This window comes from Mercurialis annua, linkage group LG2, assembly GCF_937616625.2.
Source record: "Mercurialis annua linkage group LG2, ddMerAnnu1.2, whole genome shotgun sequence".
Lineage (NCBI taxonomy): Eukaryota > Viridiplantae > Streptophyta > Magnoliopsida > Malpighiales > Euphorbiaceae > Mercurialis > Mercurialis annua.
This window is the reverse complement of record NC_065571.1, coordinates 52,694,996-52,721,401: the sequence shown is the minus strand read 5'-3', so window position 1 is coordinate 52,721,401 and position 26,406 is coordinate 52,694,996. Positions and strand designations below refer to the sequence as shown.

Here is a 26,406-nt window from a genome sequence, read left to right as displayed (position 1 = left end):
ACGATCTACTATCGGTTCACTTAAAACAATGTGCACCATTTATAGGTTTCTATTCTACACATAAATTTAACAACACAAAATACATTAAGGTAAATCTTAATTAAAACTAACCTAAATCTAACTTGTAGTTTACTGTAAGTTCACTAACAGTTCACTAAATAACTGTAGAATTTATAAAACTAAAATAGTTAACAGTCTAAAAGCCTTCTTCTTGAGCTTGCACCAATTCTCGTAGAACTTTACTTTTTAGCTCCTCAATGTTGTGCCCATATCGTGTTCAAAGAATTGAGACCTATTGGTGTTCTCACATATCCAACAACTCCAACAGTCACCATAGGAGGAGTCTCAGTAATTATAATAGCCTCATATGTCTCCTTCTTGTAAATCTATATACATAACAATTGATAAACATAAGAAAAAAAATTATATACACATACCAAGGTTCAGGCATCATTGCAACTTATATTCCTATTCATGAATAATATTTCCCCACTTAGAATATATATCCACCAAATTTAGCAAACCCACCAATTATTACACTCCAAGAATAAGTATCTCTTTATGACATTTTATCAAACAATAGATATGCATAAGCTAAATAGCTGATATTAATGAATGCCTGTTCAATCATCTTGCAAAACAATTCAAATCAACAAATATACAGTCAATTAAAAAGACAAATATATACCTAATTTAGCGATGACATTGAGGATGGCGGCAAAGACGAAGATGGCGATGAGGACGGTGAAAATGGCGACGAAGGGGATGGAAATGATTGTTGTGGATGATAAACATTTGAAACCAAAAAAATTGGGTACAACAAATCCATATGAGATATCTGTTCGAATAAATTGTCAAGATAGTAAGAACAGCGCCTTACCTATTCTAAGAAGAAGAAGTCGTAAATTTCAATATATTAAGTAGTAGAAACATCAAATAAAAACGTGAAATGGAAAGGAAAAGGAAGACTGTCGTATATTTGTGGCGAGATATGCGTGTCCGTAATTGTGAGATTATTTTGGTGTTTAATGGTGCTCCGTGTAATTTCCTCTATAAACAACATAAAGCATCAACCGCTAAAATAGATAAATATTTCTCTTTTAAAAAAACTTGAGTAATTAGAGGATTTGTATCAAGTTTACCGAGATGAAGCTTTGTCTTCAAAAGCGTTTACATCGAGGAAGCCTTTGAGGGTTATTGAGTGCCAACAAAGTGCATGTGTTGTTGGTTAAGAAAAACATGAATTTCGATAGGCTAAAATATACTCCTTCCGTCCCAATAGAGTTGTCCACTTTGCCTTTATCACATAGTTTAAGAAAATCAATCATTGTTTATAGTTTTTGTAAAATTTTCCTTACTTTTCTTGTCATACCCCTATTTAATGTAGGGTCCACTTACAATTTACTTTTATTAGTGGACTTTAAATAGGGGTAATGTAGGAAAATTAAGTGTAAAGTTAGTTACTTTTTGAAAATGGACAAGAGTTTTGGGACAAAAAAAATTCTCAAAGTGGACAACTCTATTGGAACGGAGGGAGTATAATAATATGCCTTAATGGTAATAAATTCTCATCCAAATAGATAAATGTGTAGCATGAAACATTACATTTAATTTTTTTGATAAAATAATAATATCAATCAGATTATTTTTGACTAACTTTATTTTTTTAAAATTACAATTTCTATTAAAAAAATTAAATTTAGACCCTCTCAAATTCTAATGAACGTGAATTTAAATTCACTTAATCTATATTAAAAAAATAATAATAGATCAATTTAATTTATACACTTTTAGTTTAAACTATTTATTTTTTGTGAATAGTATAAATTAATTGAATTTGATCTCTCATTTTATTACAACTTGAGAAGATTATAATTCAAAGTATTTTCATTTTCCTTTAATTGGATAATTGACATAATGATATGAGCTTATTTAAATATTCTATAAGTGATGGATTCATTGCTAAGGTTTTAAAATGTTTAATTTTGTTTGAAATATCGAATTTGTGCATTGACTTGTAAAATGCAATTTTGATATATAGTCTTATCCATAATTGTTGCTTAGCTAGGTTCGTAATCTAATCCTACCGATGTTTGCCTAAATAAAGAAAATTGCATCTAAAGATGGTAGGTGTAATTATTACATATATGTAAGTCATCATTACATATAAAAAAAATCAAGATTGTGATCGACTTTTTATTTTGTAAGTTAAATAATTTTTTATGACTTTCAGAATATAAAATAGTATTAATATTACATTTAAATATTCCGACAAATAAGGTTTAACAATTTATAAAATCTTTTATTTCTGTCTAGTGGAAGATTTATAATCTTTTTGTTACCATGACAACAAAAACACACACTTTTTATTACCACGTAAAATTCAGATTTTTTTTTTCAAAGGATAAAGTTTTCATTAAAAATAACAAAAATTACATGAACGGTTTCTCAACACATTGAATCAATTATTCTATAAAAGATGATGAGAGTTATAAAAATATAGTTATCGACTAGGGTTAAACTAATCATCAAGGGTCACCATGGCTTAATTACTTAAAAACCACTCACCTTAATTTTTTTTTTCGTTTATACCCTAACCTAAGAAAAAATTCATTTATACCATGACGTATGTATTTATGTTTCACCTCTACCCCGAGGCACTAAATTAACCTCTTTTCATTAAGAAAAAAGTTTAAGATAGTTCTTCATTTTTAACCTAAACTAATTAGAGTTTAATTAAAAATGAATTTTTCTCTAAATGAAGGACTATTTTAAACTTTTTTTTAAATGAAAAGAGGTTAATTTAGTGTTTCGGGGTAGAGGTGAAACATAAACACACACGTCAGAGTATAAAATGAATTTTTTTCTAAGTCAGGGTATAAATGAAAAAAAAGTTTAAAATGGGTGGTTTTTAAGTAATTAAGCCCCCAATTATATAGGCTAAAATGAAGTATTTGAGTGAAAATAAAGTTTTCTATAAAAATCTATAAGTCTTGCGCTAAATTTTCATGTACAACAAAATTTGGAGTTATTAGTTAGAAAATGACCTCATATAGATTGAAGTCTGATCACTCAAAAACAAAACCTGATTGGTAGAATCTCTCAACCTTTGCAGCCCAATTAAACCTCATCAAATATTCTAACTTTTCAACAACAATAATTAGGCTAATCACCTTAAAAACTACCGATTTTTTTTTTTCAATAATACCCCGACTTTATAATTTCGCCAATTGCATCCTATTTCGTATTTTTACGTTTCAGTAGCACCCTAATTTAGAAAAAATAGATGATTTTACTATTATAAGGATTAAAATTTATAAATCAAACAAATTGAAAGGTCATTTTATACCTTTTTCTACTTGGACAAATTCTAATAAGTTCTTTAACTTAAAATTTTTTCAAATAAATCCTAAATAAAAGATTTAATTAAATACATATATAATTAATTATTTAATTCAAAATTAAATAAATATTTAAAACGGAATCCACCATCCCCGCCGGCCGCCACCCGCCGCTCTCCGGTCTCTACCGGAGACGAGCTGGTCGTCTTCCATGGAAGATGAGATCTGCTCGTCTTCCATGGGGAAGACGAGATCTGCTCGTCTTCCATGGTGAAGACGAGCTGGTCTTCCACGGAGAAGATCAAACGGAGGTGGTGACGGAGAGCGGCGGGGTCTGAAGGGAGGCGGTGATTTTTTATTTAATTTTTTATTTATATATTTTTTGTTATAGAGAAGAGGGTTTATACATATAATTTAAAACATCATATGACATTTAGAGTTTCATAAAAAATATGAAGAATTTGTTTTGAACTTTATCCAAACAAAAAGAGTTCAATTTAATACTTTAGGGTGCTATTAAAACATAAAAACACAAAATAGGGTGCAATTGACGAAATTATAAGGTCGGAGTGTTATTGAAAAAAAAATGAAAGGTCAGTAGTTTTTGAGGTGATTAGCCTAATAATTATAAAAAGAGATAGTTATACAACACAACGGTTGCGCTATTTGTACAACAAATTAATGAGACGATAGCCATGCACTAATATTTAATGATAAAAAAATAAATAATAATTAAAGATTTCATAGGGTTTATCCGCTATATGTCTTATGTTTCAAACTTAATTCCTTCTTTGCACCCCAGAAATTCATATTTCTGGGTTTGTGTCTTTTTTTATGGGCCGTCCGTAGAAAACATCCGCGGACGGACCATTTTTGCATGCCGTCCGCAGATCATTTATGAGGACGGGCTTTTTGCTCCACGTCTGCTCCTACGTGGAGCAAAAGGTTGCTGACAGTGTCGTCCGCGGAAGTATTCCGCAGTCAGGGAATTTATTCCCTGCTTGATATAGGGAATAAATTCCCTATGACTGACAGTGTCGTCCGCGGAATACTTCCGCGTACGCCACTGTCAGCAACCTTTTGCTCCACGTAGGAGCAGATGTGGAGCAAAAGGTCCGTCTGCAGAAATGATATGCGGACGTCATGTAAAAATGTAAGATTCTGAATTGAATATCCTGATTTTTAAATATAGATACAAAAATTAAATTTAGCTGCTGATTGATTGTGATATGTATGATTAATTAATTTCTTAGCTAAGTACAAGCATGCATTGTGATGATCTTAAGAGGAATATTATTGCTTTCGCATATAAAATATTCTCCCATAAATTAATCTGATTACCTCCACTTAATTATTAGTTATTAGAGACTCTATAACGATATCTTACAAGTTACAAATGTAATATCTGAACAATAATATTAATAATTTAGTTTGGATGGATTAAATGCATACTACAATACTAACTTTAGAGTTAAGAAGAGAAATTGAACGAAATATAAATGAAAATTTGTTGTGAAATATAAATGCCTTAAAAGATGAGACATAAAAAAATCCAAAACATAATTTTATAGAGGAACTATACGACCTTTAGTGATCCCAATCAGTATATTGATGTGCAAGTTGGATTAAAGTAGTGTAGAAATGGAATTGATTTATTACACTAAATTTTGTTTATCATTTAAAACGGAGAAATTTTTAGCGTTTGTGAAATAATTTGATTCCATAGTCTTAATAGAATTCTGTCCAGCTCAAATATATCATTATATTTAGCTCATTAAAATGATAAAACAAGAAGACGTTCATATCTAGCGTAGACAAATATTTATTTAAATTGGGTGTAATTGTTTTATTTTTTAAGATTATCTCCAACCTATAATTTTATTTTAAAGTACTTTTACACTAATATAGCGTCATCTATGGTATTTTTATTTTCAACCAGTAATCCTAGTAGAGTTTATATTAATATTCTACACTATTTTATTATATTATAAGTTATATTGAAATTAAAACTTTTTATATTTAAGAAAAAATGTATGTTAAAATTTATTAATAGTAAAGTATAAAGTATAAATTATTTTTTGAGGGATTAAAGAAATAAAGATGAAATATTAGAGTGATGAATAGGAAATTTCAAATTAAGAGTTTCTTTGGGGGAGATGTTACTGAGTATAAATTACTCAGATCACATATTACACATCCATAATTTTCAAGTATATTATTAAACTTTTAGCAAAGCAGAAATAGAAAAAAAAGTAAAAAAATGAAAAATTATTAGTAGAATGTGAATCTTGTATTCCTTTTCCTATTAGTTTAAATTTTGTATGCTACACACTCTGCTCATTTTGAGAAAATAAGAAGAAAAATTTCAATATATTCAATGGTATTGAAACTTATCTAAATGCTTTTACCTATTTGTGAGCCGGATTTGACCGAACTTGAACGGATTTAAATTTGTTAAATGTAAGTTCAAGTTTGGTTTTGGAGTATAATCCAGTTTGAACTTTATAATCGATTTCTTCAAGTTTCAATTGGATTTTTTAAATTCACATTTAAAATAAACCAATTATACATAAGTAAGATCCATTTTACATCATATCTAAGGGACTTCTTGGTTCGGGCCTGAATAAATCCTCCTAAGTCTGTGAAAGAAACAGACTTGAGACAATTTCAAACTCATAAAGCATATGACGTAAAAATTTAGCGTTCAAACGCAACTCAAGCGAGCCAAATTTGAGTAAGCCGGACAGATACGCTGATCAATGATCAAATACGCAAGTGCTTAATGATATATCATCGTTTTCAAATCTAAAAAGTGCCTTTCATAAATTCTCTTTTTGCCAAATAAAAACTAAAAAGAGTCTAAAAAGGCCACAAATTCGAATAACTTTGTTGGCTTATAGCACGTTTTATGGTTGGTTGGTATAAACCAGTCGTTATTTAGGAAATGATTCCTACCCACATTTCATGGCTTGGGATTTAAGATGTGACATTCTCCACTTATCAAGCAAAATGTTACTACTTAGCTATCCATTTTTTGGAATTGGGGTTATATGACTTTAAAAGTGTGTCGTTTTGTATCTCCTTTTATAGTTTGTTACTCGATTATTGGGCTTTCTAGTTCAAACGAATCTAAATTAGGCTTTCAATTAAGCCCAATTTTAGAATGTGACCAACAAAATTAGAGATGAGCGAGCATATTATTAGTAAGTTGGCTAAAATTGGAAATTTAAATTTTTGTGAAAGGTTAAACTTCATTAGATGAAGAATAATATTTACAAAAATTTAACCCTAATTCAATAGTTTAATTTCTTTTCTAAAAAGGGTTTAATTTAGAGTTTATGAAATTGTTTCCCAAATCAAACTGTGCATACCTGCCGTTAAAACTACAAACTTACAGATTTTGACAATAAGTAATAGTTAATTAATAAATAAAGTAAAAAGATTTATAAAAAAGAATTAATTACTATTATCCCCATGAAATTTGCTCCGTCATAATACTTGTCTCATGAGTTATAAAAAGTCAACTGTTTATCCCCTTATATTTGTGTTTTCTTAACTGATACCTTCCTGAAGGGTTTTTTTAGGAGGAAATCAATTTTTAAAATTTATGTGGAAAGTAGTATTTCAGACCAAATATTATCGGGGCAGTAGTAATTAACCTAAAAAAAGAAAAAGGATTAATTATGTCTTTTAGAAAAAAAAATTCAATTAGATGAATTCACTGATGGATCATGGATTTGATCATGGATTTGGGTAGACATGTTGCAGGGCCGGGGCGGGCTAAGCAGCAGGCTGATATCCAGATCCATAGTCTAGTTTTGGGCCTATAGAAAACAAAGCCTGCTTCCTCCATTTTTTTAATACAATATTTATTTCGTATAATATAAGAATGCACTTGTCAATTCATTTGGTTTATTTGGTAAACACTAGTACTGATTTAAAGAGAGTAATAAAAAATAAAACCAATTTTATAAAAAAAAAATCATCAAAAATAATGGCATACATGAATAAACATATAAAGCTCGATTATAGAACTATTACTATATTTATTTATAATAAAATTATTATTTTAAATTCATTAAAAATATACATAATTTGTATATTTTTCTTTTGTGGAGGTAAATATATATCTTTTGTAGATAATTACAATTATACACTGTAAATAAGGCCCCAGTTCAACACTATATGTGTACACGTTTGCATGATAATGATGGCGGTGGCCATGAACCAGGCGACGAGAATCTTGAGTCAAAACAAAATTGAATGCTTACGCTTTTAGGCGCGTGTGCCCACTGAGCGAAAAAACATAAAATAAAGTTGAGAAGTAGCCGTTACATTTTCTCCCTCTCATTTCAATCCCTAACAATAACTCTGAAATTAAACCCCAATTTGCTTCACATTTCAATCTTCTTCTTCTTTTTTCTCCAACATTGTGCTACCAGTTACTATATTTTTCTTTAAACTCCATCTTCAGTGTCTTATACCAGTACCGCCGGCGCCGGATTCTTGATTTCCCGGCCGCATTCTCACTTTTCAAGAACGCCGACGTTACTGTAAGTTAGTTACTCCTTAAATTTGTTCTGTTGTTATTTCATTATGATTTGTTTCATGTAATTTTTGTTGTTTCCTTGTATATATTTATATTTTAAATATGGAAAGCAATCATGTCCCTTAGCTTTTTTTTTTTACTTTTTCTATTTTCACTTTGATCTGTCATTAATCTGATATAGATAATTAATTTCCTTTTTCGAGCATGTAAGATTTTTATTTTTGCAGTTTTAGTGAGCTTAGGGTTTCTATTTCAAACTTTTTCTTTTCAAATTTGAAACTAATTATAACTGAAATGACAAATAACGTTACCCTATTTAATCACTAATTACTTATCTACAAATCAATAATTACTATATTGTAAATTAAGTTATGTTTGTCTTATGAACAGAATATTTTAGTCTGAATGCAGGAGAATTGATAGTAGAGAAGATTAAACAAGAATGGTAGGGACTCCGACCACACCGGCGTGTAAGATGATGATACAGAGAACACCTTCCACAGTACCTGGTAGTGTTGGTGGTGGCTCGAGAGCTCGCGAGGAGAAGATTATGGTCACTGTTAGAATTAGGCCATTAAGCAGGAAGGAGCAAGCAATGTATGACCTTATTGCCTGGGAATGCCCTGATGATCAAACCATAGTTTACAAGAATCCTAGCTATGCGCGTCCAGTAGTGCCGTATACCTTTGGTACATAGAATGTTAATTTGACATCTTCTTTTATTTGTGCTTTCAGTTGCATTGATTTGATGTTTGTACTTTTGACAGATAAGGTTTTTGATGTGGCTAGTTCTACACAGAAGGTATACGAAGAAGGGGCAAAGAATGTGGCTTTGTCCGCTCTAACGGGAATGAATGGTAAAATACTATCGATTTAACAGTTAACTGCTTGTGTTTAATTTTACTTGTGTGTATTTCTTTTTAATATTTTTTCCTTGCAAGAGATTTTGAGGTTTGGGGTATTAACTTTTCTGTTGCAGCTACCATCTTTGCATATGGGCAAACTAGCAGTGGTAAGACGTATACTATGAGAGGGATCACCGAAAATGCCATTAAGGACATCTATGAGCATGTTAAAAATGTAAGTTTATGTTTTCCCCTGTTTTTTCATATTTTTTGGCAGCCTGTGCAAGTTAAATTTGATTGAGGTGGAAAAATAAATAAGAGAAAGTGATTATAATGCTCGCTAAAATGCATAGCTATATTTGATTAACATTATACTGCCATTTGAGAAATCTTCAGTATTTGAGAACTGTTTGACTTTATATGTGTTCATTCTATATAGACTCAAGACAGGGAATTTACCTTGAGATTATCAGCCTTGGAGATTTACAATGAAACTGTTATAGATCTTTTGAATCGTGAATCTGGCCCCCTTAGGCTTTTGGATGACCCTGAGGTATGCAATAATACGTCAATAATATATAATATGAGAATTTTGTATGTGGTACATTTTTTATTTACAATGTGAAATTTTTCCCTATTGTTAAAACAGAAAGGAACTATTGTTGAAAAGCTGGTTGAAGAAGTTGTGAGGGACACCCAACATCTGAGGCACTTGATTGGAATTTGTGAAGGTAATTTCTACTTTTATGTTTTGAAATTCCTCATCTTAGATGCATTCATTATATTGCAATAGTCACCCCTTGCTTTTTGCATGGAATTTTTATTTATTTTGTGATTTATCCTTTGATATTTGCCTCTGCAGCTCAAAGGCAAGTAGGAGAAACTTCACTAAATGATCAAAGCTCAAGATCACATCAGATAATACGACTGGTGAGCTTAATTAATGTTTTGATTTTTCTTAATCATGTTTAGAAGGTGGATTTTCTTCACTCTTTTGCTTAGAAGTCAATTCAACTGAGCCTCATTATATCTGGCTCTTTGTCATTACGCTAGTCTTCTTACAAGTTCAAGTTTTCCTGGTATTTAGGTCTTTACCAGTATCCCATTATATCAAGAAATTGTTTCTTCTATGTGTCTTATAATTTATTTAACTGATTACTGGAATGGATGCTTTTCTTTTGCTTGTGATTATTTGTATTTTTAGTCAAATGTTCAAGCCTACACTAACTACTCAATGCATCACTTTTTTTTTTAATTACAGACCATTGAGAGCTCACTTCGAGGAAATTCAGGATGTGTAAAGTCTTTTTTAGCAAGTTTGGTATGTTTTAACTTTATCTGCACTCTGCAGTCAAGAATTTGGATGGTAAAATTTATTTACAGAAACGGTGGAATTTTACAGAATCTTGTGGATCTTGCTGGAAGTGAACGAGCATCTCAAACAAATGCGGATGGCACAAGGTTGAAGGAAGGCAGTCATATTAATCGCAGCTTGTTGACACTCACAACAGTGATTAGAAAACTAAGGTTTGTTAGCTTACTCCATAATTAGGACTTTCTATCTTGAACCATAGTTCTGGTCATATTTCTCTACTGTTCTTTTTCTCCAAGTAAGAAATGACTAAAACAATTGTTTGTTATTATCTTCTTATTTTCTGTATGATTGGCAGCTGGATAAGTTTGTAATGTATGATGAGTTGGTGACTAGTTAATGCTTGTTTATCTAGAATTAACTATTTAGCCCCCATTTCTTTTTTGCAGTGGTGGAAAAAGGAGTGGTCACATACCATATAGAGACTCAAAACTGACACGGATATTGCAGCATTCATTGGGGGGTAATGCCCGAACAGCTATCATATGTACCATAAGTCCTGCTTTACGTCATGTGGAGCAAACAAGGAATACACTTTCATTTGCAACTAGTGCAAAAGAGGTCACAAACAGTGCTCAAGTAAACATGGTATGCTGTTTCTAATTCATTATCAAACTTGTTTTGTAAGAAACCTCACAATAGATACAGTGGCTGGATGGCCAATGATGCAATTACCATGAATTAGAACACCTGTTTTTTTTTTGTCAAAAACAGACAGCATTTATTCTTTATCTGCTGATTCATAGGCAAACTGTGAGTTCTGACTTCTCCTGCCCTTTGAAGATCATCTTGTATATAAAGTGTTTTAAAATCTGTGGATTCATGTTATTATTTCCATCATGTACAAGCATATTAAAGTTTTGGGAAGTGATTGTATTTCATGCCATAAATACAATGGTCAGTATGATAGTTGGCTTGAACTCAAACCATCTGCTCGTTTTAGGTTGTTGCGGAGAAGGGTTTGGTTAAGCATTTGCAGAAGGAAGTGGCAAGACTTGAATCAGAGCTGCGAAGTCCGGAGCCTTCTTCTTCTTGTTTAAAGACATTACTGATGAAAAAGGATTTGAAAATTGAACAGGTCTGTCGGTCTCGATCCTTGAGAAATGTGCTCAAGAAATTTAAATTGGCAATCCAAGATCAGAAAGGTGTTGTGCATATGCTTTTACCAAATGTATATGAGTTTAATATTTAAATATCTTCTGATGCACAGATGGAGAGGGAGGTGAAAGAGCTGAAGCGCCAGAGAGACCTTGCCCAGTCTCAGCTTGAACTAGAAAGGACAGCCCACAAGGAGCTCAAGGTACTATAGCAAGTCATGTTGCAGTTTTCTCCCGATTCAATGATCTTCTCTAAAATTATGACATTTTCAGGGGCAAGACCAGTGTGGGCCGTCGAGCCAAGTGGTTCGGTGCCTTTCTTTTTCAAATGAAGATGAGGCAGCTATAGCTAAACATAATCCAGAAGTACAGCTAAGAAATGTAAGTGGACGGCAGGCAACAATTAGGCAGTCGATCACTTCTACAGATCCATCTTTACTTGTTCAGGAAATTCGTAAGCTTGAACAGTTGCAGAGGCAATTAGGTGATGAAGCAAACCGAGCTCTTGAAGTGCTTCATAAGGAGGTCTCTTCTCACCGACTGGGGAGTCAAGCAAATACACAAGCAACTACAGAAGCCATAGCAAAGATGCTGTCAGAAATTAAGGATATGCATGTTCTTAAATCGGTTCCTGAAGAAGTTGTGATTGGAGACAAGGCCAGCCTAAGGGAAGAGATCACTCGGTTAAACTCTCAAGAAAGCACTATTGCATCTCTAGAAAGGAAGCTTGATAATGTTCAGAAATCTATAGAGATGCTGGTTTCTTCTTATGCAAGTAATGAGGAGACTCCAGAGTTCAAGTCCTTGTCAAAAAAGAAGAAAAGCTTTCCTTTTCCATTGAGTAACAGTTCAAACAGGCAAAATATCATACGATACCCATGCTCACCCTCGTCTTCTTCTCAAGGAGTAGTGGATAATGAAATTGAGAACAGAGTTCCAGAGACCAGTATTCCTTTTAGCGGCAATATGGCTAGACCATCTGAGGTTACTCCCCTGAAAAGTGATAAAAGTGGTTACAGTTCTGCATCAAGGGAGGGAACTCCAAAGTCGCAATCAAATTCAGTTAATGTAAGAAAACTGCAGAGAATGTTCAAGAATGCTGCTGAAGAGAATATTCAGAGCATTAGAGCTTATGTTACTGAATTAAAAGAAAGGGTGGCAAAGCTTCAATACCAAAAGCAGCTTCTGGTTTGCCAGGTGATTATTAAACCTTTGTCTTAGAAATCCCTTATCTCTGGGTTTAAGTTAACATCTAAAGCAGTAGCTTGACTTTATTTCAAATATCAAACAACAACCTGTACATTTTTCACCTCTAATAAGTAGTTTAAGGCTGTCAGCTCTCACAGCAGAGATCCACTAGTTCAATCATTTTCTCTGATAGAGTGCCGGCCTGAATTTCCTTCATATATTTCTTAAGACATTCTTATTTTAAATAATATTTACTGATGTAGTCATATACCCAGTAAATAATAAGAGCGAAAGTGTAGATTTATCTTTAGGTCATCAAATTATTTATTTTGAGGCTCCAGTATAAATACTTCTAGCGTCATTGATTTGTTGATGTTATGTCTTCATTTGTTGTTCGCTAACTATTAAGAAGCAAAATGTAGTTATACCTTATCTATATTTTTTCTTCATCAGGTGTTAGAGCTAGAGGCAAATGAGACTACAGCTGATGAGATGGATAATATTGATGAGTCTCCCATGCCATGGAACTTGATTTTTGAGGACCAGAGAAAGCAAATTGTTATGCTATGGCATCTATGTCATGTTTCTTTGATACACAGAACACAGTTTTATCTTTTATTTAAAGGAGACCCTTCTGATCAGATATATATGGAAGTTGAGCTTAGGCGATTGTCATGGCTGGAGCAGCATTTATCAGAGCTCGGCAATGCGAGCCCTGCACTTTTAGGCGATGAGCCTGCAGGCTCTGTCTCATCGAGGTATCTCAAATGTTCTCAGAGTTTAGCTTTTTTTTAATAAATAAAAAAACAACTTTCAATAAAGCCATATTAGAAGCGGTTCTTACGCAGATCTCACATAGAACGAGATTCTTGATTAAGAACATATGTAACATTGTTGGCAAGTCACAATATTCGACAAAAAAAAAAAAAAAAATTCGACAAAAAAAACAATACTGTTTTTGAGAAAATGATCGTCTAGTTAAAATGTGCTGTATTAAATTGCTGATTATTTGTTTCCTGGTAATGAATATACAGCATAAGAGCTCTGAAACAAGAAAGGGAGTATCTAGCAAAGAGAGTGAGCACAAAGCTAACAGCTGAAGAAAGAGAGAATCTTTACACAAAGTGGGAAATTCCACCAGTAGGAAAACAGAGGAGGGTGCAACTGGTGAACAAATTATGGACAGATCCTCTTAATATGCAACACATTAAAGAAAGTGCTGAAATTGTTGCTAAGCTGGTCGGGTTTTGCGAATCGGGAGAACATGCTAGTAAGGAAATGTTTGAACTGAACTTCAAGAATCCATGTGACAAGAAGACATGGATGGGGTGGAATTTGATCTCAAATCTTTTACATTTATAGCTAATATGAAACTGACAAGAAGACGCTGACTCGAGTATTATTACTACGTGTAGATGAAAACTAAATTGATGATTATTGTCAATCCTTTTGAGGTTCATATCAGCTATAATCTGTACATGTAGTGTAAGAAATGGCTGATGATTCTGATGATGCACTTTTGTAATATTGGACTCATGAAATTTCACTCCTAATTCCTGAGTTTTTAATCAACAAAAAGCTTTGATGTGTCTCGTCTTGTATAATGTGGAATTATGGTGGCTTCTGAACTTTTTTTTTCAAGGTAAATGATGTACTATGCCTATGAGATTTTTGGTTGATATCTTAAGGGGAATTTTCATTTGTCGGTCTTTATCTAATTAATTTATAGAGATACTTCCTTTAAGAAAAAACAAACTTGCGTTGGATCAATTTATTTATTTTGTATATATTAATTTCATTTAACTAAAATAATTTTCACAAGAGGTTTGACTTGTGTAGTATTAAAATATTAGAGGGTAAATGATTTTTTGTCAAAGTATAAAAGAAAGTATTAAATGTAATATAATTTCAGGTGTTATGTAGTAATTAGGTTAAAATTGTTATTCTTTATATTTGAATAATTATTATTAATTTGATATTTTTAATGTTAAAAATCATATCTTAAAATATGAATAGAAAATTGAACAACATTTATGAAGGTGGTCAAATAACTATTCCAAATATTTTGTATTTTTTACAAGCAACACAATAGATTTATGTGGCCATTTATCCCTCAACTTCCAAAATGAGAAATACATAACGAATCATATGTAAAAATAGGATTAATTGATAAAAGAAATCCAAATATAGGACTAAATCAACTATAAAATTAAAATTTGTATTAATTATTCTTTGCTTGAAAGTTGAGGAGTAAATTATCACTTAAGCCAAAATAATAGCCAAAGCGTGAGAGAGAATGGCATATGTGTCTTTTCATACACGTCGTCTTAATTCGTTTGCCCTAAAAAAACACAAACCATTTCTCTAGTGGTGAGACTGTGAAGGAGAGAAGCAAATCAACCGGAGATAACGTAATCGACGGCGAAACATACCAGTATTAGAAACAGAACAAGAGAATACTAAAAACGCAATCCAAACAGAGCCTAACAGCGGAAAATGGGAAGAGAACGAGAACCGCAGCAGCAGCAAGTGGCCTACACAGTCGAACAGCTCGTCGCCGTCAATCCGTACAATCCCGATATCCTCCCCGATCTCGAAAACTACGTCAATGAGCAGGTCTCCTCTATTAACAATTTGTTTAGATTGTTTAAATAATGCAGGTTGTGTTTTAATTGAATTTTTTTATCTGTAATTGCACTTTTTTTTGTTGCTTTATATCTGTGTGATAAAATGCTTACATGATTTTTGTTTGAAAAAAAATTAGGTATCATCGCAATCGTACAGTTTGGATGCAAATCTATGCCTTCTTCGCCTCTATCAGGTATTTTAAATTTTTTATTCTTTTAGTTTACCACTTTAATTTGAAATTATGTATTTAGTTTTTTAAAATTTGTTACTGTTTTTTGTTGTAGTTTGAGCCTGATCGAATGAGCACTCAAATTGTTGCTAGAATCTTGGTTAAGGTTTATATCTATTTAACCTATTTTTTCCTTGCTTCAATTGCAATTCTTAATAGTTCTATGCACTTTGTTATTGGCATCTAATGTGTTACTGATAACTATATGTTTTTTTATGCTAAAGGCACTGATGGCGTTGCCAGCTCCAGATTTCAGCCTTTGCTTATTTTTGATTCCTGAAAGAGTGGTATGTTCTTATCATTTTGTACTTAATTTTTTATTTTTTGCGCGTACGCAATTAGATACACCGAGATTAGACATTCTATCTAAAACAAGTTGTCTAGGAAGTTTGAAGATGTAGATAGATGGCGAATACATAACTTTGTGGTTGGTCGTGTAATGAGGTGTTACTTTTAGGTTCAGCTTGTTTTTTTATCTTGTGCAAATGTTCATGATCTTGAACCTGATTTTAGAGTTCAGTTGCAACATTGTCACTATGACTAATTTTTTGTGTGTGTGTTGTTTTTCTTTTCCTTTCAGCAAATGGAGGAACAATTCAAGACTTTGATTGTTCTATCACATTATTTGGAGGTATATTCACGTCTCTACTCTTTGTTACTGGACTCATATATACTCGGTGGAAAGTTGAAAGTTTTATATTGCTAACTTCTTTGTCTGCAGACAGGAAGGTTTAGCCAGTTCTGGGCTGAAGCAGCTAAGAGTCGCCACTTAGTTGAAGCTGTGCCAGGTAACGATTTACTATTGCTCTTTGCGTTATATCATTCTTTTTAATGAAGATGAAGCTTTTTGAGGAAATTGAATAGATTTTTGGATTTTTTTAAATCTTATTGATGCTGGGCATGCGGCCTTTATACTTTCTGAATGCTTTTGACACATTGTAATTGCAATCGTGGTCCAGTTGGAACGTACATTTGACTGATGTAATTATTTATCTACATTGACCCCTGTTCAAGTTATTTAGACTGGAAATTGTCATGCATGATTGTTTTTGTATTAGCCATGTGGCTTACGAGAATACTAATTGCAGGTTTTGAGCAAGCAATCCAAGCATACGCGATTCATATGCTTTCCTTGACTTATCAAAACGTTCCTCGGTCTGTGCTGGCTGAGGTATGCTTCAGTTTCATTCTGGGTCATGTGCTAAGCTAGTTTGTTATCATTTTTCTATCTAGCATGTTCTATTGTTTGTTTTTTTGCACCGAGTTTCTGGCAGGTCTCTTGTCGAGAATTGCTGAAACATGGAGTTGTTTTTTTGTTTCCTTTAAAAAAGGCATACAAGAGTGTAGGTTACATTTAGTCAGACATTTAATAAATGAAACAACTAAATGACATTTTAATAAGAATTTGTTATAAATATGAAGTTTTGGAGTTTCAGAATTGTTTCACGCCAAACTCTGAATCATTTAACGATGAGATTCATGTACATTTGTTGAATTTATCACTACGAAATGTCGTCTGACATAAATATGTGACAGGCTATCAACATTGAAGGTCTATCATTGGACAAATTCCTTGAACACCAAGTGGTCAATTCTGGTTGGATAATAGAGAAAGGGCATGGCAAGGGTCAACTCATAGTCCTGCCCAGCAATGAATTTAACCATCCCGAGCTAAAGAAAAACACAGCAGATACTGTACCGTTAGAGCACATCACTAGAATCTTCCCTATTCTTGGATGAAGAACTCTCTGTATGAGCTAAAGAGTTTTTCAATCTGCTTTGTTTTCTAGCAGAAGCTTTGAGTGCTAAATTGTGACACCTAAATCTAGCTTCTTTACTTGATTCTAATGTCGGCTGCTGTAATCTGTTTTGTTACTTCTGAATTTAGTCGAAACGAAGAGTACAAGAATTCATAAACATGATAGTTTCTTATTTGAATTCAGTGACGCATATGCCCATTATATATGAAAGCTGGAAAGGTTCGAGCTTGATCAGTCTCTGCTTAAGCTTGATTCTGTTCAACTTAGCTATGTTATGAGCTTAATAGTTGCCCTTCAAGCAATATTTTTGAATATAAAAAGAGAGTAGAATAAGCTTTTTTTAGGAAGAATAGTGGAGCATGAGTTTATCTATTAATTTATTGAGTTACATTATTAGTCTCTTTAACATTCTAATTTATATAATTTTATTTATTCACTGTTTCTTTTCAATGGATATTTATTTTTGAACATTTGATGTTAGAATGTGAAAGTAAATTATTAGAGATTCTAATTGATATGGATTTATTTTTCACTGTTTCTTTTTAATGTATATTTTTATTTTTGCAAATTTGATGTTATGTGAAAGTAAAATTATGAAATCAAATTTCTTGTCATATCTTTTCAATTAGATTGCAACATGGTATAGAACACATTGATTAAAGAAAAACAGATTGGTGTATATTTGCCTGGACCTGGGTTTGGATATCCGCTCGGCTCCTAGTTCCGCAAACTGGGATCCGAGCCTATAAAAAAGTATATATCAACAGCACTTGGAAAATTAATTTAAAACCTGAATCAGACTTGAGCCGTGCTTGGACTAGCATGTTAAAAAGTCAACCCCGCCCAAGTCTGACCATAACCAGGTCTAATTGTCCATGTATCAGCTGCTTCAATGCTTGCAAGGATTACAATTACGGGGTATTTTCGTTTTTTAAAAATCAATTTTGAGCCACTTATGTGCCGGTTTTGTTCAATATACGAGGATAGTTCATGAACCGGGTTTAGATCTCGTACGAGACTGAACCAAACCTAATACTTTTAAATGCAAATTCAATTTAAATCCAGTTCAAACTTCATATATACTATTCAAGTCTAGCTCGCATATTATAGTTGTACTGACCTTTTCAAACTTATATTAAAATTGAAATAATTATTAAAATGTAAACTCATCCATAAAAAACGAAGTTATAATAAGTTCGGACTAGGTTAAAGGAAAAATAAAATAAGGAATATCTACAAATATACCTAAAAAAAAATATTTGCAAAATCTAACCTAATTGAAATATTTTAGTCGTATTCTAAAATATCTAAATCTCTACATTTTTACTTTGCAGTTTCAAACAATATTTTAAAAACACAATTTCAAATTGTTTTAGAAACCATTTCTTAAACAGTTTCTAACTGGATTTCGAATGGTTTCAAATAATTCTAACAATACAATCTGCAACTACTTTTTAAACAGTTTCTGAAGGTTTAAAAAATATTTCAAACTGTTTGCACCGGCCCAGTGGAATCAATATAAAGCTGGGCGACATTTTGGCCCATGACCAGAAAAGGTGTTTTGAATGGGCTCATTAAGGGATTTTAGCCCAACAGGAGCTATATTTATTTTTAGCCTTTTAATTAGTTTTTCTTCATTAAATAAGAGATAGTATCTCATTAGAATTAGGATTCTTTATTAGGGTTTGTTCCCTATAAATAGTCAGTAGTATTGTATTATTTTCGGCATCAACAAATCATTAATCAAAAACCAAAGCTCAGGCTTTTTATCCCAATCTCCGGATTGAATTTTAGTTTAGGAGTAGAATTGACATTAATCTCGCTTGGATCTCAGGATTCCCAGATTAATACTGTTAGTTTAATCGAACGGCGGCGACGTCATTCACAATTTGAACAACGTTACTTGAATTCGGGTTACGTCACTTGAATTAGGGTTACGTCATTCAGATCCTGTTTACCTCATCTAGAATTATACCGGTTAAAGCATCAGTACCTAAAGTTACCCATTAACAAATTCAAAGGTTTGAGCAAGGTGAAAATCTAGCGAACATCTTTTGGCGACTCCACTGGGGACAGTTTATGGTCAGCACAAAAACCGGAGTTTTTCCAGACGATTACAGGGAAACTCGGTCTCAAAGCCGAGCGAAACTTCAAAGGAAATTCGGAGAGATAGAGCAACCAGATCCAGAGATCATTACCGTCATGGCTAAGGGCGATAAGCAGTCACAGAGCAAAGGGGTTCAGAACACTATACCCGATGTGACTTCTGTAAGCAACAAATCCATGGAAGGCGATGACGTGGAGAAGGAGTTCGACGAATTTTCCCGAGAAATACCACCCACTCGCCCGTCGCTATCTAGGGCCGATTTTACCATAATGAGAGACGAAATAGCTCAGGAAAATCGGCAGATGTTTGACGGGGCGATGCAACAGATGTCCAACGCTTTCAAAGGAATGTTGGCCGACCAGGCGGTCGTTCAGCAGTCGATCGTGAAGAATTTGAACAACTTGACAAGTTCAATGGACAATCTGGGGAAGATCTTTTCGGGACAATCAGTGACCGATCAGAATCACCGAAGGGCCGATTATACTTCGACGACGCAGAGAAATGGCGGTCTCGGTAGTTCGGCCGATGCAGGGCAATCACCAAGTAAAACCGGTTTCGCTTATGGATCGGTACGACTGTTAACTCGCCCAGAAGGAGACACGGGTGTTAAGACCGATCCTTCTTCGTCAGGAGCTGGGCGATTTCACATGGGCGATCAGCCATCTCCAGGAGCCGGGCGATTCCAAGGGGGCGATGGTACTGGTACCGGGGCGACTCGATACCAAGGCAACGACCAGTTGCCAGGACAACAATACCCAAATCTGCAATCGCCACAGGATAATCCCTACGGTAGTGACAACGCCCCCATGGGGGAAAACAACTTATACAATCGGGGGCAGTTGCTAGATGAACTGGAGAAATTAGGGGTCGACGTCAGGCCAATGCCTCGGCCGTCGTACATGAAGCCATACCCGGATTGGATCGACAAACTGTACCCATTCCCTAGGGGGTACAAAGTGCCCGAGTTCAGTTTATTCTCGGGAGAAGAGAAAAGCCAATCCACGGTGGAACACATTGCGCGATTTTCTGCCCAATGTGGAGAAGCAGGGGCCCACGACTTTTGGAAACTACGGTTATTTGCCAGCTCTCTCACCAAGGTGGCGTTCACGTGGTACTCTCACTTATCGCCCAACTCGATCGATACGTGGAAAGACTTGGAAATAAAATTCCACGAAGAGTTTTACAGAGCACCACCAGATGTTACCTTGGCCGATCTCGCTAGGATTTCGCAACTACCCAGCGAATCCGTTGAGAAATACATCGGGCGCTTCCGGAATCTAAGGACGAGGTGCATGACGCACATATCAGAGGGCGATTGCGTGCCAATGGTCGTAAAGGGGATGAATTTCGCGATGAGGGAACATTTCGAAGGCCATCGATTTAGGGACTTGTTCGAGCTCACCAACAGGGTCACGGGTTACGAACGATTACTCCAGGAGAAGGAACAGAGGCGAGGTTCTTCGAAAGGCACCTATTACCGCGATCAGTTAGACGTGGCCGTCATCTCCGATAGTGAGGGCGATTCGTCTGATGATGAGATATGTATGGCCGAATTCCTCGGAAAGAAACCAACAGAATGCGCAGCGTTAAGGAAGCCAGGGTATGTGAAGAAAAATAAGATGGCGGTCATCCAAAAAGAATATTCGTTCGACTTGACGAAAGCCGACGATATATTTGACGCTTTGTTAAAAGACGGGCAAATATCCCTATCTGAGGGTCATGTGTTGCCAACAAGCGAGGAACTGTTGGGCAAAGACTACTGCAAATTCCATAACTCATGGAGACACAACACCAATAATTGCGTGGTGTTCAGAAATGTAATCCAGAAAGCAATAACGGAAGGGAAATTGTTATTCCCGTCAAGAAGGGAGGCCGATGCGAAATGCGTCTCAATTAATTTGATTCGGCCCAACTTAGACCAAGTATTGGGTATCGGGAAAGTTTTAGAGAAATGGAGTGCTAAGAGACCTCGACAGAGGGTAGCGGTGAATGATGCAGTAGGGCAACGTCGAGTGACCCAACCAGTCACATCAGAGCCGATTTGCCAACATTGCCAGCACTGCCAGAAGCGCCCCGAGACCAAGTACGTACGAAAATCGGTCAGAGCAAATCCAAAAACTTTTAAACCAAAGTCCCCCACCAAGGAGTGGCAACAGCACATGCCATCCGGACAGAAAGGGAGGTCGGTTTTTAAAAGGGTGTTCAGGCCAACGGAGGAGACCCCTCGTATGACCAAGACACAAAAGAGACGGATGCAGAGAATGCGACAGGAGTCGCGACTGATAGCTGCAGGGTCAGAATCGGCACCAGAGAGCCGAGTCCCAGTTAAAAATCGTTTGACCGGTGCTGCACCTCCTTCCGGGACTAAAAGACCGATTCAGGAAAGACTGGGGGCACTGGAAGACGATTTGGACGCAGACCAGGGCAGACGTAGCCGATCCGAGACCGAGCCCTTTGAGACACCCAAGCGAAAGCTAAGGAAGGTTTGGGTGGAAAAGAAGCGACATCAGGATAGTGACCTACCCTCTCATACGCACGCAAGAGATGAAAAATCGCCCACCAGGGATAGGCGATCTTTCAGGGACGTAGTCCTGAGTCACGCAGACGGCCAGTTGAAGGCCTGGGTGCCCGTAAAAAAAGAGTTGGTCGTTGTTCACCAAGACGGACAGCTGAAAGCGTGGATTCCTAAAAATGATAACCGAAAAGAGGTCCAAGTAGTTACTCTTCCGGATTCATTTAGGAATAAGCCGGGGCAGAAGTCGATTTTAGACGGGGATGTTATAATCCCGGACGAGAATAGTGTGGATGCGTCGGCAGTTGTGTCTCTAAGCAAACCACCAGCACGAATGACAAGGCACATAAGGCCGTTGTACATCAAAGCCGAAGTAAATGGCGTCGCCATTGGAAGGGTTCTAATCGACAACGGCGCGGGAGTAAACATCCTGCCTTCCCGGATGCTTAAGAAGTTCGGTATCGAACGCACCCAGCTGGAGACCACCGACGTTTATATGACAGACTTCGCCGGAGGCGAGACCCCCGCCGAAGGGTACATCACCCTTAAGATAAAGGTGGGCCGAGTAGAGACCGAAGAAGGTTTCTTCGTTGTTAATGCCAGGAGTAATTACAATGTGCTACTCGGCCGAGACTGGATCCATTCCAATATGTGCATCCCATCAACCATGCATCAGATGCTGATACTATGGCGAGAGGCTGGAGAGGCCGAGATAGTACAAGGTGATCCGAGCCCTTTCGGCGAGGATAGCAACGTTCTAGAAGCCATGATGTATGACGAGCAAGTAAGGAACATCCAATCTCTAAGTCATCGAGATATCAAAAGTCCCAAGATCCTTATCAATGCGGATCGGCCTGCAGACGTTACCCTCGGGGGCAACGGCCGATCTACGATCTTACAACATTCTGATGGATAGACGACATACAGAGTTGCGAAAAAAGGTTCTTGACTTAGCACTCAGTTTCGGAGTGTTATCCGCGGAATGCATATACGAGGATCAAGATCAAGACCCAACTGGTACCTTGAGAATAGAAGATCTCAAAATAGCCACCGGAAAATTGGGGGATGATCCAGCCCAAGTTCAAGATACGCTCTTAGAAGTTAATTTAGGCTCGGAATCGTCACCAAAACCGATATTCATCAGCGCGAACCTCGGTGCCACGTTTAGGGACGAGTTGATTGCGCTCCTTCGGGAATATAAGGATTGTTTCGCTTGGTCATATGCAGACATGCCGGGTCTCGACAAATCAATCGCTGAACATAAGTTGCCTCTGAAAGATGGCTTCCGACCATTCAGGCAGCCTCCTAGACGAATGTCAAAAGAGGTCGAGGAGTTGATCAGAGAAGAGATCAATCGGCTTAAAGAGGCGCACTTCATACGGGAAGCTAAGTACACAGAATGGTTATCCAACATAGTGCCCGTCATGAAGAAGAACGGCAAGCTGCGAGTATGCGTCGACTTCCGGAATTTGAATCTAGCGACACCCAAAGACGAATATCCGATGCCGGTAGCTGATATGCTGATTGATGGTGCTGCCGGACACAACATCCTTAGTTTTCTAGACGCTCATTCTGGATATAATCAAGTGCCGATCCACGAAGCTGATATCTCAAAAACCGCTTTTCGATGTCCAGGGCCGATTGGAGCTTATGAATGGATTGTAATGCCCTTTGGCTTGAAGAACGCCGGTGCAACTTACCAACGGACCATGAACAAAATGTTCGAAGGGTTAACATGTCTGGAGGTGTATATCGATGACGTTGTCGTAAAATCGCCGAGCGATGCGGCTCACCTGGCCGATCTGAAACAGGGCTTTGAGCGGATCCGGAGCAACGGTTTGAAGATGAATCCATTAAAATGCGCTTTCGGTGTATCGGCAGGTAATTTCTTGGGTTTCTTGGTTCACCAGCGGGGGGTAGAGGTAGACAAAAATAAAGCGAAAGCGATAATCAATGCTGAACCACCAAAAACCAAGAAACAGCTACAGCGGTTGATCGGACAGATAAACTTCCTAAGGCGCTTCATTTCAAACACAGCGGGCCGATTACGCAGTTGGAGCGTATTATTGAAGGGGAATGATAATGAGAAATTTGTATGGACCCCCGAACAACAACAAGTGTTTGACGAACTGAAAGCATACTTAGTAAAACCGCCGATTATGATGCCACCAAAGCCAAATCAGCCTTTGTTACTGTATATATCGGCAGCTCCCCAATCTTTGGGATGTATGCTTGCACAGGAAGACCAAGGCGTGGAAAGATCGGTCTACTATCTCAGTAGAGCCTTGACCGATACTGAAACACGATACTCGGACATCGAGAAACTATGCCTTTGCTTGTATTTCACTTGCTGCAAATTGAGATACTACATGTTGCCAGTGGTGGTTTATGTCCTAGCACAAACCGACGTCATAAAATACATTCTATCCCGACCGTATCTTAGGAATCGGATGGGAAAGTGGGCAGTGGCAATGTCAGAATTCACGCTCGTGTACGTACCTCAGAAAGCAGTTAAGGGACAAGTCCTTGCCGATTTTTTGTCGGATCACCCAGGAGTCAAAATAAAAGAGGGAATCGGTTGCATGGAACTACATCCATGGAAATTGTGGTTTGACGGATCAAGAACAGAAAAGGGTGCCGGAGTAGGAATCGTCATTATCTCGCCCTCGGGGGCACGGTTTACAATGTCTTGTTCTTTGGCGTTCAAGTGTACCAACAACCAAGCCGAGTATGAAGCTCTCATTTTAGGCTTAGAAATCTTGATGGAGCTGGGGGCAAAATCGATCCAAGTCTGGGGTGATTCGCTGCTAGTGATAAAACAAGTCTCCGGAGAATACAAGTGCGAGTCGGAACTTTTGATCCGATATTGCAACAAGGCTAAGCATCTTATTGGCGGTTTCTCGGATACATGGTTAGAATACACGGAGAGAAGCGGCAATATGGAGGCAAATGATCTCGCCCAGCACGGTAGTGGTTATAAACCTTGTTACGAGTATGAGGCGATCCGGCGAGATACACCAAACTTGGTAACAGGAGACGATGCGGTGTACAAGGCAATCCATTCCGTGTACCAGTTGGATTTTTCCACAGATTGGAGGAAAGAGATAACTAAATGGTTTGAATCGCCAGATATGTCCAACAGAAGGTTACGAACTCTGGCTCTCAACTATGTAGTTCTAGCCGATGAATTGTACAAAAAAGGGAGCGACGGTTTGCTATTTAGATGCATCGGCCCGAAAGAAGCAATGTTGGTCATGGCCGAAGTACACGAGGGAATCGCCGGTGCACATCAGGCTGGTCCGAGAATGCGATGGCTGATCCATAAATACGGGTTTTATTGGCCCAAAATGGAGCAAGATTGTATCCGATACTCCCAAGGATGTGAGGCATGCCAAAAGTGCGGTCCTGTTCAGCACGTTCCTGCCGAGATGCTACCCTCGATAGTTAAGCCTTGGCCATTCCGAGGATGGGCAGTTGATTTAATTGGCAAAATATACCCGTCATCGTCAAAAGGACACACGTTTGTGATTGTCGCGACCGATTACTACTCTAAATGGGTTGAAGCCATACCTTTGAAATCACCAAGTCAAGAATCGGTCATAAAGTTTTTCAGAGAATACATTATCCTGAGGCATGGGTTACCAGAAACTATCACTACGGACCAGGGAACTATGTTCACTGGAAGTGAGATAACCGATTATGCAAAGGAGATGGGCTTCAAGTTGATACGTTCCACCCCGTACTACGCACAAGCAAATGGCCAAGCCGAGGCGACTAACAAGGCGATTAAGGGCATCATTCAGAAGATGATAGAAGACAACCCAAAACAATGGCATCAGTTATTAACTGAAGCTGTTTGGGCAAACCGCACAAGCCAAAAATCGGCAACGGGCACTACACCTTTCAAACTTGTGTATGGGCACGATGCGATGCTACCTATGGAGTTGACGGTAGCGTCTACGAGGCGAAAGATGCAGCACGTCTTGACGAAGGCCGACTATCATGATAAAATGGTTCTTGAAGCTTTGGACTTAGATGAGGAGCGATTATTGGCACTCGACCACTTGGAAGCTCAGAAGAGAAGAGTAGAACGAATTTACAACAAACGTGTCAAAAGTAAGAGTTTCCAAATAGACCAGCTCGTTTGGAAAGTCATTTTGCCCATTGGAGCAAAAAAGGAAGGTCTAGGAAAATGGTCTCCGAACTGGGAAGGACCATACAAAGTTGTCCGAATATTGGGTAACGGTGCATATATACTCGCTGACATAGATGGTCGAGTCCATGACCGATCCATTAACGCACAGTATTTGAAGAAGTACGTCCCGAGCTGCTGGGAAGGAATTGACAGACGCATCTTCGAGAAGGAAGAAAGGTAATTTTCACGAAATCGGACTCTTGACCGATGGGTTGACGGTACGGAATTGATAATCGGAAGCAGAGCCGATTCCACATAATTTAGGCTTACCTTATAATTTGTACTTGCACTAGACATATATGAACTTCGGAACATCAGCCGATTTTATTTTGTCAATTAGCACGGGCACCTTTGTGGGTAACAATCGGAAATATAGCCGATTAGAATGTATAAAGTTGCCAATCATTAGTGTTGGGACCGTGTAAATTATACTTGCATTGAATAAAATTTCGGAAACTACAGCCGATTTTTCTCAAACCGATACCTGTTTGAAGTATGATCAATCGGAATGCTAGCCGATTATCGTTACACTTAAAAATAATATGAACAATCGGAACGATAGCCGATTATTATACTTTCAAGA

The 26,406-nt window shown here is 36.6% G+C and overlaps 2 protein-coding genes across 4 annotated transcripts; both read left to right on the top strand.

The window, feature by feature from the left end:
* Positions 1–7,561: 7,561 nt before the first annotated feature.
* LOC126669753 (kinesin-like protein NACK2) lies at positions 7,562–13,981 on the top strand. 3 transcript variants are annotated; one of them, XM_050363302.2, is made up of 15 exons: positions 7,562–7,894; positions 8,302–8,579; positions 8,658–8,747; positions 8,870–8,970; positions 9,175–9,288; positions 9,385–9,466; positions 9,598–9,665; positions 9,997–10,056; positions 10,138–10,262; positions 10,497–10,695; positions 11,051–11,185; positions 11,318–11,407; positions 11,478–12,401; positions 12,846–13,150; positions 13,427–13,981. In XM_050363302.2, the coding sequence occupies exons 2-15, from the start codon at positions 8,333–8,335 to the stop codon at positions 13,752–13,754; spliced, it is 2,868 nt and encodes a 955-aa protein (XP_050219259.1). In that variant the 5' UTR covers positions 7,562–7,894; positions 8,302–8,332; the 3' UTR covers positions 13,755–13,981. The 3 variants fall into 3 exon arrangements, with proteins under 3 accessions (XP_050219259.1, XP_050219257.1, XP_050219258.1); XM_050363300.2 differs by having other exon boundaries at positions 8,291–8,579; XM_050363301.2 differs by having other exon boundaries at positions 8,281–8,579.
* Positions 13,982–14,702: 721 nt separating this feature from the next.
* Positions 14,703–17,187, top strand: LOC126670415 (eukaryotic translation initiation factor 3 subunit K). The gene is made up of 8 exons (XM_050364130.2): positions 14,703–15,008; positions 15,157–15,213; positions 15,305–15,355; positions 15,474–15,536; positions 15,830–15,880; positions 15,971–16,037; positions 16,338–16,420; positions 16,786–17,187. Exons 1-8 carry the CDS (start codon positions 14,889–14,891, stop codon positions 16,987–16,989), a joined length of 696 nt encoding a protein of 231 aa, XP_050220087.1. The 5' UTR covers positions 14,703–14,888; the 3' UTR covers positions 16,990–17,187.
* Positions 17,188–26,406: the final 9,219 nt, after the last annotated feature.

Excerpts from the sequence above, each read along its gene's own strand:
- LOC126670415 (XM_050364130.2), top strand. The coding sequence starts at position 14,889 with ATGGGAAGAGAACGAGAACCGCAGCAGCAGCAAGTGGCCTACACAGTC. Across the intron at positions 15,537-15,829 it reads TTTTGATTCCTGAAAGAGTG|CAAATGGAGGAACAATTCAA; the intron begins GTATGTTCTTAT and ends TTTTCCTTTCAG. Across the intron at positions 16,038-16,337 it reads CTTAGTTGAAGCTGTGCCAG|GTTTTGAGCAAGCAATCCAA; the intron begins GTAACGATTTAC and ends TACTAATTGCAG.
- LOC126669753 (XM_050363302.2), top strand. The coding sequence starts at position 8,333 with ATGGTAGGGACTCCGACCACACCGGCGTGTAAGATGATGATACAGAGA. Across the intron at positions 10,263-10,496 it reads ACAGTGATTAGAAAACTAAG|TGGTGGAAAAAGGAGTGGTC; the intron begins GTTTGTTAGCTT and ends TCTTTTTTGCAG. Across the intron at positions 11,408-11,477 it reads CAGCCCACAAGGAGCTCAAG|GGGCAAGACCAGTGTGGGCC; the intron begins GTACTATAGCAA and ends TGACATTTTCAG.